A 13690-nucleotide genomic window follows, 5' to 3' on the forward strand; every position below is an offset into this window, starting at 1 on the left:
ATAACCCATTATTGTAGTCTATGACCTCCGGGATATATAATTTAGGATCTGGTAATGGAACATCAGTGTTAGGTAACATTTATTGGTGTATGTCACCTCTTTAAGGAGCTGTGGAATCAGGCTTTTAGGCTGGACACTTGTTGTGCAGGGAGAAATCGAATTCTATGTATTTGAAAAGCACCATTTCAATTATGATACCATATGAACAATAAATGGCAAGATTTCCTGCCAGCCCTTTAAGGGAATGCAGGTGCATTTTGGTGTGTGCTCTACTGGTTTTTAGTGGTTTGAGACATATTGAGGTGTCTGGTTTTGGGTTGACTTTAACGTGAGTAGTAGATGGGTGAGTCCTTGCTTATCATCAGAAAAGTAAATATTTTCATGGCTCTGTGGAAGAATTAGTTTTGATCTGAGGAACTGAATGAGAAAATGGAAGTTGGGCAATTCTCAAGTGAGATCATCGCACTTGAAGGTTGGAAGGGAACTTATAGCTCTTCCAGTTCCAACCCCCTGCCATGGGCAGGGACACCATCCACTAGACCACTAGACATTATCACTGTGCCCCAGGCACAGAGATCATCTGGCATTCTGCTTGCAGGATGTTGGCTGATGTGAGTTGGGCTACCATCCTAGGTTGTGCAAACAATGGGAAATTCAACCTGTCTGACCTCAGTTTTTCAGATCCACACTGTGCTATGAATCAAGTATTGTGACTTCAACTGACCCCTAAGCAAGAGGAAGCAAAAAGCCTCAACCCCACTCAAGCGATGAAGGCTTCTGCAGAGAGCAGGTTTTAACTCTTTGCTGTCCCCTTCACTGAGCAGTGCTGTCAGTGAGAGGAGCAGCACAGATAGTTTATGCTGAGTCTCTCACAGAGCAGAGATGGTGCTTCTCCACCAGAGCTGTGTCAAAACACATCGTCCATAACCTCACATGAAAATATGCCGTGTGTTTAATCACAACTCTCGGGTTATTTTTCAGACTGGCATGCCTACGAATGGAGGCTTTTGCACTAAAATTATATTTATGGAAAAAATGTGATTTCTGTCTCTTGTATCCAGAGTTTGGCTTTTGCTTTATATGACTTTTGGCTTATTTATTATTAACACAATTTTGCGGGTTTTTACATAACCATTATCCTTCAGGATCATTTTGAGTCAAAGCTGTGCTTAGGTTAAAATGGCATGTGGAAAGAGACTACCATTGCTACAAAGAGATTTTCTGCTGAAGAAGGGACACTTCAACTTGGATGTAACTGGGAATGTGAGTTTTGATATGACACTGGGTTTAGACAAATCAACACAGCTAGAAATGGCTCTGCTGTTTTTTCTTAAGCTCAAGTTGTTTTTTAGCAAGTATAGGTATCTCAAAGCTCCAGAGCAGCAGCACAGAACACGAGGGCAGAGCTGATTGTAAGCCTAAGGAAACTGATCAGATTTATGGGCTAAAATGGAAAGGGAGAGGAAGCAAAAAACAAAGTAAAGGAAGAGCAACAGTTACAATAATCAAGTGGATTTTGCATATCCCTTCTGTTTTCATATTTGATGTATGGAGGGGAATATAATTAAGCAATTGTGGGTCTCTCTGTAGTGTTGATCTTGCAAAGAGACTGGCGGAGTGGACTCATGGACTCCATGCTGGGAATCAATGGGCCTCTGTTTTTTCTTTACAGGGTCATTTGCAAGAGCCAGACCATGATAGGAAGCCCTATTATTTAGTAATCTATAGAATATTTACAAGAACGTAGTAATTAGATTGAGAGCTGATTTATCCTGAAAATAATAGGCTGCATTGTCATTTTCTGTACAACCAGGGACTTTGTCTCCATAATTTTCCATTACACATGTTAGGTTCTCTGTAACTATAATAATAATAAATCTGGAAGAGGATGGGTTTGGCTCTCTTGAGACTTGCAGGATAGAAGCCTGGCAATTCTAAAATCAAATAAGAAGTTTTTCTTTTTCAGAAGTAAAGGTAACAATTTACTTAATTGCCACCCTATATTTTATAGCTTTCCTAATGTAGGTTGTTAAAATTCAGACTATTTTCAAGTTGCCTGTTTCATATGAAACCGAAGTGTCCTATTTCACTGCTTCTGTATGTTGCAAAAAGACTTTTTTCTCTTTATTTTCAGTGGAAATACTTTTTGTTTAAGAGAGAGAAAGAAAGAAAGAAGCAGAGTTCCTGCCTGGGCAGCACAGCCCAGTTTACAATTATTGGAATGCTTCAGAAATTTTTGTACGTGTTTCAGTTTGGAAGGTGGTCAAAACACATTCTGGTGCAGTGGTTGAAAGAGAACTAAAAAGAGAGAAGGGAACCAAAATACAATTATAAAAATACAATGTGGACATTTAAGAATACAAACATCATAAACTCTTAAAAATCATACAGAGTGCCTACTAAGAATCAAGCACTTGAGCCTGGCAATCTTACCTTTCTCATTAAGACACAAGAGGAGGGAGAAAGAATTAGTGTAGCCTTGTGATGTGGCATCTACAGCTGAAGTTTGAACTTAACGAAATTAGCCAAAATACGATTGAGTATCAGCCTGAAAATAGTGTCTAACAAGCTTGAAGGGCATTCAGACCTCTCCCATTGGCCTGCTGGGAACTTCCCATCTGCAAAACACTTCAAGAGAAAACTCCCATAATCTGCACAACCACATCTGAACAGTGTGCGTACATATCCAGATTTATTTTACTGTCCTTTTCTTCTCTTTTCCCATGGCCAAGAAACACGATCTGTGATTTCATTCGTGTGATTTCCCAGGTTTTTGTTGTGTTCTTTTTAATGGACAGCACTGCCTCTTGTTTAAAAAAATCAATGCTTTCCCTGTCTTACAATCAGGTGTTAAAGACCTGAGGAGTTCAGTGGAATTCACTTCCTAAGTGAACATTGCTCTCAATAAGGACAATATGAGATGGATGTTGCAAAGTGCAAGGATAGAATTTTAGGCTCTAAGTTGCAAATGCAGTATTAGGTGGGAGTGATTATGAAGCCTGCCTGAAGCTCTTGCCCTGCTTCATCATGGGGAGATAGCTTCTCCTGAGCTAGATTACAGCATAATACTGCAAACTCAGAAGTTTTTCTTGGTGGGGTACATCTAGTATGAACCTCAGAGCAGCCCTTAATATATGACATGTGCAAGATGATGCTAATATAGCTGTGTGCTTGGGACATAGTTGTTTAGCTGTGGCTCTTTTAACCATACTGAGGTAGAAATTGGCATGAAGACAAAGTACAACATTTCTGATGTTCAATTCAAAAGAGTGTCTCTGTTCCAGTGCTTTGTACTACATGCCTCTACTTCTTCCAGTTTGACCACGTAAAAATACTCACATGATTTCTTTAGCTGACATAACGTGTACAGTTGTGTTCTCTCATTTAAGATGCTGAAAACTGGGCTCAGCAAAGCTGAAAAGCGCATACAGTGAGAAAGAATTGTGTGTTGGTAGGGAAATAGATCAATCTTATCTTTATCTACTTGAATTGTGTGTCTCTGAATCATTGACCCAAAGGAGCTAGTTTCATGAATGCCCTAAAAGGATCAGTGTTTAGCATAGGCTGATTTGCCATAAAATTAATTTGTGGTCTCCATTAGTGCAGTCTTTCCAATCTCTTTCTTTTGACTATTACTTTAATTCCAGGTACATGCAAAAACTGAAATAGAACTGGTGTTTTGCAAAGTAATGCTTCAGGCAGTGGAGAAGGCATTTAGTTTGTCATCTTCAGGAGGCTCAATCATGGCCTAAATGGTCAAATTAGGTAATGGGTATGAATATGTCCATGTTTTAACATCTGATTCTGAGTCTCGGGGAAACTGTGGTTTTCCAGAAGCCCTGAGCTTCTACCAGTTTTGAAAGGCTGCCAAGTCAGGCATCCCAAACCATTCTTCACTTCTCAAAATACTGGTTTCTCGTATCTCACTCAGACTGGAACGATTTCCAGACATTACATTGCACAACTCCAGTATAAAAGTAATTAATTCTGGTTCCTCTCAGGAAAGGGTGAAGAGGTTGCAGTTGGCTAAACCCCTCTCAAAAAAAGAACTTTTTCCTTTCTCTGTCTCTTACCCTCTATCCCACAGAGCCATTCATAGAGCCCTAGGAGCAGTTTTACTAGGAGATACCATGTCACACTTGGCAAAAGATCCCTGCTGTGTCTGCTCTAGAGAGGTCAGGGCCCATCTTCCTGCTTTTTGGGCAGCTCCTGAGTAGGCCAGTTTTGCTTTTCTAACATTATCAAAGCATGAGAGCTCAGGAGTTTTCTAATCCTTTGACTTTCATCTGCTGCTAGAAAGGCTGCTTGACTGAAGATTGTAACCAGTTCATTTCAGTCAGACCTTACACATCCAAACCTGTCTATGATGAGTGGTATGTCATGGTAAGTTACTGTTTTGGATGCTGACACATGTCATCTTTCTTCCTGAAAGGCCAAGGAGAAACAGTCTTCTCTTCTAATTGTAGATTAATAAAGCTCTTGATATCACTCCATATATATATATATAAAGGAGTATGTTTCATATGGGATCCCTGTGTTGGTAATTGGAGTAATGCATATGAAACCACCTAGCTCAGAGAACCAAACCTAGCGTGACAGCCTTCATGTTTGCTGGGTTCAGGTTGTTTTGTTTTCTCTGATACAGAACATGCACAAATGTCGGAAACGACTATGTTGAATTTTTTGTACTGTTCTTCAAGGAAAGCAGTTAACTCCCAGGGACTGTTTCCTGAAGAGCTCTTCAACTGTCAAGGGCCATTTCCTCAAGACTTAAACCAATCTTTCTTGTGTCTAAGTTGGTGACTTTCCACTCACACAAGCAGCCATGAAGAGGCCGTTCATTGAGATAGTGGAGTTACATTGATGAAAAAACTTACATAAAGGGGTAGCAGCTCTAAATCTGTTTGCTGGCTCCAAGCAGGCAGATTGTTGGTCCTATTCATCTAAAAAGCAGGATGTGCACATGTGTTTCTGTGTGTTCTGAAGAAACAAGGTGATCACTAGGTAGTGAAAAGAAAGAAATGCTTTTTAAGAAATGTTTTCTGGATTTATGTAAGAAGATTATAGAATTAATTTTTATAATAGGGCTGGGGTGCTTTCAGTTCAACAGCAGAGATCCATTCTTGTTTGACATTAATGAATAGAACTGCACATTATTCATTTAGAACCACAGAATCATTTAGACTGGAATAGACCTTTAAGTTCATCAAGTCCATTTGTGGGATTCTTGCCCACTTTTGTTAAAATGTTAGTGGATATCAACCGTTGCCTGACTATTCCAGGATAGTTCTCATGATTCTTTCTTAAGCCTTCCCTTGACTTTTGGATCAGGTTTGTCATTTGGACAGACAGACGCTGTTGGACCTACTACTTGTTCATTGGAATGTCATCTCTAGAGAAAGAGCAGCAGCTAGCCACTGGTGCATTGTATCTGAGCTTCAGTTACCTTGTCTGGGGCAGCACATGGCTGCTTTTCAAAAGTGCCTTCTAGTTTTTACAGGATTCCAATCTTGAGCACTTTTCATCTGGTTTTCAACAGCAAGAAGCTCCATCTAACAGCAGTGTAAACAACAGTGCTCACCTCCCTTGTGACCTGTTGTGCACTGTCAGTTGTTTATGCATCCCAAATTAAAGACAATGACAATACAGAAATTGGGGGCATTGTTTTTCTCACCTTTTGTAAAGAATTCCTCCTCAGAGGCATGGTGTGAGGCTTCAAGAATTTATTCATAGTGTTTTGAACAGGAACTCAAGTGTAAATTGTGTGCTTATTATACTTAATAGGTGTTAATTAGGATTCTGCTTATAAGCCTGTCTTCTCTCCTGGTTAGCTACATACCAAGCCAAAAGCTTGGCAAGATGAAAGAGATCTGATACTTCATTGAAAGCCAGCCTATTTATAAGCATGCCTGTGTGTTATGTGGTCTCTTGCTCCTCTTCCTTAAGGATATTTACTCTTTCCAAGTCCTTCTTCATAATTCCCTCATTTTGACAGCAAAATTGTTTCATGGTGGTTTAATTCTGCTGCTAGAAATAAGAGGTTCCTCTTCCCAGTGGGCAGTAAGCAGCAGGAACAAATTCATTCTCAGGAGAAATAAGTGTTTCTTTTTTTGGATGGATCCAAGGTGAGACGGTGAACTTGTAGGGAGCAAACAAGCTTCCATGGAGTTATTCCCTGATGGGAAGGGCATCCTTATTCATTGCATTCCTTTTATGCTTTGGAGATTTGGAAGCTCCCCTTTGTAGGTAATAATCGGAGGCTTTGAGACAGGGAAGTATTGTGAGCCCTTTCTACTCACTGAGACCATATGAGGTCATTGGGCAGAATCATGCTGATTTTAGTAACAGTGGTGATGCAATAACTAACCCAGAAACTAGCAGACTCTACACTTACTGCCTCTGGGCAAGGAGCTGGCTGAATTAATTCTGGCTTCCCTTCATTTCCAGCTGCAGCACTGAGTTAAAGAACCTAAAATAGATTATTTCCCTAGAGCCGCATGTGAGTGGTCACAGTGCTTCACACGCTGCGGGTCCAGGCTGGCCCACACGTGGCATGGAGTTAGTATGAAAGAGGTATGAAAAGCTGCAAAAGGTGGGATACTCCTGGGAGCATCCCAGGAGCTGTTTCTGCTTGCGCCCTGCAGTTTAGCTGGAGCAGGCAATGTGAGTCTGTGGCTGTGACACTGGGCAGAGGACTGCAGAGCTGTGAGCAGCCTTTTAACTTGTCTCCCAGCAGACTCTCGGCAAGACATTTAATCCCTTTCTGTTCCTCATCTTCACACCTATAACAGCAGCATAAAGCTCCCCTTATCTCCAAACTCCCAGCGGTGTGTTTAGATTGCAGAGAAAACACCTGGCACGGTCTGGCCCCTTTCTCAGATAGATGCCATTATAATCCCTGTAATCATCCACCTGCCGAGCAGATCTCTTCTGGCTTGGGAGTTTCCAGACTGTTTTCTCTCTCAGGACTGGTGTCTCACAGCAGTGCAGGCAAGTTTTCCTATCTTCCAGGAGCTTCTGAGAGTCTAAAATTTGCACTTTTATAAAAATCCTGGTTTTATTTCCATTTTTTAAATTTTATTTCCTATCTGTATAAATCCCTTCAGGGTTCTGTTGAACAAGGAGTGCAATTAAAAATAAAGGGCATTAAAATTTTTATGGAAATACCACTTTTCAACAAGCAGCTCACTTTTTTTAGGTTTTATTTTGCTGTTGGAAATACTTCAATCTGGGAGCTGATCCAAAGATGACCTTTCCCCACAGACAGTTTCAACAAATCAATATTTTTCCAGTGAAAAATATCATTGGAAAATCCTAACAGGCGCTTTCTGAATGTTGTAGGGAAGACTTCGCAGGCAGAGCTCTGCCATCTAAAAGCTGGTTGCTGAGTTTACAATTAGCAGTAATACAGCTCTTTTAATGGCTCCTTCTATGTCAGTGTAAGCTCTGAACTCATATAGAAGCAACTTCCTTTCAAGTCCTGCCACTTCTCACTTTGATATTTCCCCACAAAGCTGGCTATTTAACTATTAAAAAGTCAGTCACTGCAACTGGTTAGCTGTAGGGTAGTTTGATGGGGATTTTTGTTTGGGTTTCTGTTGTAGCTGAGGAGGATATATGATCTCTTTTGAAATGGGCTATTAACATGATAAAGCATCTTGAGAACATACAATACCAAAGCTGATGGTTTAATCTTTGCTGGGGTATCCGAATGCTGTATTAAATGCAGGGACTGCACTAACGAGTGCTTGAGCTTTGTAGTGGTATGGCACCAGAACACAGAGCTCAAGCACAGTTACCAGATTTTTCTGAAACTGTTTCCTGAAATATGCTTTGCATTTAGTATTCTGAATCAAACACAGGGATACTATTAAAATCCTATGTTTTCCATACCTCAAAGATGGGAAATTGCAGAAAGGTTGGTGTTGCTGAGAGAGATTTTTCCTTTATTTGTCTCCCTATTAATATATGTCTCTGTGTGTGTGTGTGTGTGTATATATAGACACACAAACATACACCTATATACATATACACATAGACACACATGTATGTATTTTCACCCACTGTATCCATAGGCCGGGCTCAGCTCTGCAGTTCTGCTCGTACAGAATCACCTCTTTGAGCTTTCTTCAATGTGCTTTCCCCATTGCTTCCCCCAATGTGCTTTCCCCATTGCTTCCCCCAGGCCATGGCTCATACCTGGGCATATTGTCTGGCTTTGTCACTGCCACCTTCTTGTGGGCTAGGGGGGAATTCTGGTTGGCAAACAATAAGCTGCTTCTGTGTTAAGTTTAATAGAAAATAAACTTTGTTTCCACCACTCCCCCTTCCTCCCCCCAGTTGTACATCAAAGAGGAGAATTTAACCCTAATTTACATGCCATTCATGATCCAAGCTTAACAAATACTGGCCTTGAATAATGCACAGATATTTAGCAGTGGTGCCTGTATGTGTCTAGAACAACTTCTTCAGGGGTGTTGTGAATTCTGTTACATCTTCAGCCAGGATGTCTTTTGAACAGAAAGCAGAACAGAGGCTTTCCTTCTGGAACCATGGGGCAAAACTTCTGTCTGGGTCATTCAAGAGATCATGCTGGAGGGTTTCTCATCACATTCTGCTCTGAAGCTTTGTGGTTATGTGTAAGAGAGGGCTGAAGCCTAAAAAAAAAATGGAAATGCTTTATATCTGCACCCTTCACCTCTGAGGCTTCCCTTCATTTTACATCTCGGTGTTCCCCACCCACAGTTTGAAAGGAGGACTTGCTGGTAATGCTTTCACAGGATCACTGGCCACAGTCATCAAGGGGAAAAAGAGAGTCCAGATTGTCAGTTCCTGAATCTGGCTTAACAGTAACATCATGACCAATACACTTATTTGTAATGGCAAGGAAGCTGCTAGAGTTTAGCAAGTCTCTTATGTTCATAAACCGCATTTAATTCTATCCTGTAGGTACCTTCCACTTAAGTCTGTGACATGCTTTGACATATCTTTGTTGGGTTTGAACTCTTTTTAATCATATGTCTAGTCTTAACATAAAGAATAGCCCATCACCTGTAGATCCCAGTGAGTTAAACCAGATGCAAGGGTGCTATAACTTGACAACTAGGAAAACAAACATCCTCACAGAGCTGCAAATTTGGCATTTGGGGGAAAAGCTTTTTTGGTTTATATAGTTTCTTCCCGGATTATCATTCTTTCTGTAAGGCTGAGGGACAGTTACTTGATGGACTTCTTGGTTTTAGTCCTCTCCAGGGATGGTGAGCTTTGGAGCATCTGGTACTTACAGTGTGGAACAATAGCTTTCTCAGCAAACTGTGAACTCTCTGTTTTTCTGCCTCAGTGTACCTATCTGTAAAACTGTGTGTAATGTCCTCACAGCTAGTTGGTGCTGAAGTGCTTTCAGAGCTGTGGGTAAACCACTAATTAGTCACAGCCATTTAGTCAAAATGACTAAAGTCTGATATTTTCCCATATGCTCTGTTAGTTCGGGGAAATGCCTTGAAAATTCATTGATGTAGGCTTCCCTGGTGTATTTGCTGTTGGTTTTGTTTGATGATGGCTTTCTGTGTTGTGGTTAATACAGATGTTGCTGAGTTGCATTCTCTGCTTCTAGTTTTTGTGAATGTTCTTTTGGTTTAAATAGTGCAAAAGAAAAATATGTGGAAATAAAGCAGGATGCAGATACTGCTGTGATCACTATTTTGTTTCAGTATGTTCTACATCATCACTCGTGGTATTGGGATTTATTTTGTCTGCACCCTCTGCCATACAGATCTATTTTATATAGACATACCAACATGCGTGTACACAAAACACACAGGCACCCACGGTCTCTTAAATTACATTGTGAAAGAACCATAAGGTTGAAGTGTGTTGACTCAACTATTTAATGAGGTGCAATAAATCTTGACAAGACCAGCTGGCACGAGAGTCAGCTCCTCATCTTTTTACCATTACACTCAAACGTGAACAATAGTAGAAAGAAACGTAACTCTTCTTTTCCCCTTTTTTTTGGTGCTCAGATCTGCAGCACTCTATTGAAATCATCCACCTTCAAGGACTGCAAAGCTTGGTGGATGCTAATGATGTAAAAGCTGCTTTTCCTGGTTCTTTTCCTCAAGAAGCATATTGGTCTGACAGATCATGCAAGTGTGGTCAGCATTAATATTCCTGCAGCACATGTGGGCTGAGCAGAGCAGCATTGTTGAGTAAAGACACCCAGAATGTGTTTCAAGTCTGGCAGCGAGATGTGCTCCACCTCATGCTGCTCTTGCCTTCACACCTCACTTTTCACCTTCTCTAGCACACCGGTCTCTAGCAGCTACTTCTCACTACCAAACCTTTACTAGCTTGGCCCCTCCTCTGCTGCATGGCACACCATGGAACCCTTTCCTCTTTCTCATTCCACCTTACACTTTTCTCCTCCCAAGAGGCATTGCTGGCTGATTACCCCTACCATCAAGTCCAGCAAAGCTGACTGTGTTACTGGGATATCATTTTAAACACACCAGGTAATGAAGCAGCTCAGACATCTAAGCATGTGGCTTGGTTCCAAAGCACCCGTCTTGGCCTCCCATATAGGATTCTTTTTTAATGGACCAGATTTATTCTTGTGAAAAGGAATCTATTTAAATAATCCACTTTCTGTTTTGGGTATGTTTTATTCCTATCAATGGAATCCATTAATCTCTTTTATGTTACCAGCCCCACCACTTAATGCCAATCTATCCTTTAAAAATAATTGCTCCCAAACCAACTAGATGCCTCTGGATTCACTTGAGAAAGACTGCCTGAGCTTTGAAGTGTATCCCATAATGATAGCTGACATCTCCAAAAGTAATAACTGCACCTCATTGCTTTGTGATTACAGCATTTGATGTGTGCTGGGCTCTGGTGCCTGGTGGAAGGAGATACATCCTGTAAAACAAAGTTGGACCCCCCTCTGGATGGCACAGAATGTGGCGCAGACAAGGTAATCAGAATGCTCACTAGCAGTCACTTTGTTTTTTCCAGCATTGTCTGTGGAATAATGTTTCCATGATGTTAGGTAGTTACTTTAAACCCGTATTTTATACTGATTCTGTTACAGAAACTGCTCAATTAACAGCTGGATTGGGTTAAGTCTTTCTGATTTTATGTTACGTGTATTTCAGTAGCCTGTGGAGAGCTCAGTAGTCAAGTTCTTGTGGTCAGGGCATTCTGGACACGTCAGGAAAACCCCAGGCCTCACTCCAAGTGCAAAGAGCACCCTGCGAGTCCTTTTAGGTAGTAGCTCGCTCGTGTCACCTCAGGGCATTGCTGCCAGTGGTGTTGCATGAGTGAGGTGTTTTTTTTTTCACTGTAAGTGAAATCACTCTAAGTGAAGATCACCATTCCAGTAACTGGCTTCAGTGCCATAAGGGTGGGATTTACTGAGGCTCAGCTGCTGCCTCCCCTTCACCATTGTTGAGATGGGCTGTGCTAGGTGGTATGTGGATCATTAATGTACGTGGCTGATTCTCCTAGTGCAGCTGATAACTTGATAGGCTACAAAGGAACTGGACTGGTTTGGTAACTGCCAGCAGCCTCCTTACTGTGTTTGGATTCTGATCATTTTTGTACGTTGTGTGTTTGGGGAGATAAGAAAGTGTAAAATTAAGCAGTTTGTTGCCAAAACCAAAGATGAGAGACCTTTTCTTTGCTTGCAAATAGACAATGGTGAGAAAAGCTGGCTCCTGGAAAGCATGACAAGGAAATGGAGACAAAAGATTTTTAGCTATGTGTTTTTCTAGCAACAGGAGTGCTGGTGATTCTTTCGTAAGACTGCTTAGCAGTGCTTACTGTATCATATCCTGGACAGAGCAGGAGAACAGGCCAAGTTTGCTGCTTGGTCAGGAGCCAGCACAACCTATTAGAATCAAAGGTTGTTTGGGGCTTTAGCCGTGTTAGGTCCAAAATCCCTCAATTATTTTGAACGTACTGGGAATTCTGCTGATGAAGACATTGCTTTGGGGTATAAGTTCTTGGACTCAGTCTTGGACTCAGTCTCTATAAAGCGTAGTTTTTAAGACTTAGCACTGAGATAATTATCTGCTTTATAAAGCAAGGGGCTCAAATCCGTGATTTATTTTTTAATGACAGAATTCTCTTCAGGGGTTCGTTGAGAGTGACATCTGAATTTCTGTTTCACCTCCTCCTTTTCTCCTCCGCTCACCTCGCTCTCACTGAAGCCTTGAATCTCTAGAAACAAAACACGGGCTTCTTGTAATCTCTCAGACATCCTTTTAAGTCTACCTGTGAGGGAATGTTTGCAAGATGAGGGCTTCATTCCAGCCTGTGCTGCTAACACAATTACATTTCAGTGGTGCCGAGCTGGGGAATGTGTCAGCAAAACTCCCATCCCTGAGCACGTTGATGGAGACTGGAGCATGTGGAGTCAGTGGAGCATGTGCAGCCGGACCTGTGGCACAGGAGTGCGGTTCAGACAGAGAAAATGCGACAATCCCCCGTAAGTCTTCACTGCATGCTCATTGCATTTTGCAGGCAGTGCTTAGACAATCCTTGCTGCATGAGTAGAGGGAGGAAATTGGCAGCAGAGCTGTGCAGAGGATATGGGAGATTTCTTGCTCACAAGCAGCAAGGATCAGGTCAAAATCCTGAAGTGAGTTGGAGTGAAGCTGGTTCTGTTGAAGGGTTACCATTGGAGGTGGCCCTTTGGGAGGATTCAGACATAGATACAGTTGAATTCAAAATGGGCAGCTTGGCAGAAAAAGCAATGCTGTGTTTCCTCTCCAGCACTGTGGAGAACAAGGAGGGCCTGGTCTGGATCCATCAACCAAACTGAGCCAATATGTCTTAGAGATAGAGGGAGTACTGGCTCTAGGCTTGGGAAGCAATGGAGCGGCTGACAGTGGTCCTCATGTCATATAGCTATGTTGATAAAGCACTTCAAGATATTCTGTTGGTTCGGATGTGCTGTGTAGGAAAAGGAAAGTTTCCTGTACACAGAGTGCAGTGGATGCTGTTTAGGTCCTGCACAGTCACCACAGATAAGCCCATGCTCTCTGCTTGGGCTTGGACTTTTTTTCTGATGCAGGAAGGAATAAAAGTGTTATTTGCCATGTTCCATCCTTCATCTCCCAGGTCAGTTGAGGCACATCTGGAACCCTTTCATTACGGAAGGCCTGAAGAGGTTATGGTGGCTATTTAACTGACCACCCCCGTTTGTGTACATTCTAACTTCTCAGTGAGTAAGGGTGCTCACAATCTTGAGAGCAGTCCTCCAAGTTGTGTATCTCTAACTTTATTCATATTTTAAGGTTTTCTCCACAGACAAAGCACAGGAAACTTTTCTTTTTAAATAGGGGCTGAAATCCTGGCTAGCAACATAGTCACTTTGAAGACATGCCTAGATGATGGATGTCTGCTGAGCTGTATTCATGTGAAGGGGATATATTTGTTTATTTCTCTCCTTAAATAACACCGAACAGCAATTGCATGTCTACAGTGTCCAGGCTTGATTTTTACCAGCTCATTTTCCTGAACAAGGGGCTGAGCTGGTTTCTTTGCTGTCAGCTACATAAAGTCTCTTTAACCACAGTGCTGACCAAACCTAAATCCATTCATCATCGTTCCTTAAATTACAGGAAATGCTCCCTCCAAGATTGCACACTGATTTTAAAATTCTCTTTCTCATATACATTCTTGGCTG

At 41.6% G+C, this 13690-nt stretch overlaps 1 protein-coding gene across 2 annotated transcripts in view; it reads left to right on the plus strand.

The window, feature by feature from the left end:
* The window catches only part of ADAMTS17 (ADAM metallopeptidase with thrombospondin type 1 motif 17), a 171448-nt gene that overhangs the window by 87196 nt on the left and 70562 nt on the right, over positions 1 to 13690 (plus strand). For both annotated transcript variants that reach the window (XM_061446696.1, XM_061446697.1), the window contains exons 11-12: positions 10871 to 10972; positions 12342 to 12487. In XM_061446696.1, the coding sequence (XP_061302680.1) occupies positions 10871 to 10972; positions 12342 to 12487 (248 nt within the window). The remainder of the gene's footprint in view (positions 1 to 10870; positions 10973 to 12341; positions 12488 to 13690) is intronic.

Source organism: Pezoporus flaviventris, unplaced genomic scaffold (genome assembly GCF_033815535.1).
Source record: "Pezoporus flaviventris isolate CSIRO_AGI_PZ_B2104156 unplaced genomic scaffold, CSIRO_AGI_Pfla_v1 ptg000006l, whole genome shotgun sequence".
Lineage (NCBI taxonomy): Eukaryota > Metazoa > Chordata > Aves > Psittaciformes > Psittacidae > Pezoporus > Pezoporus flaviventris.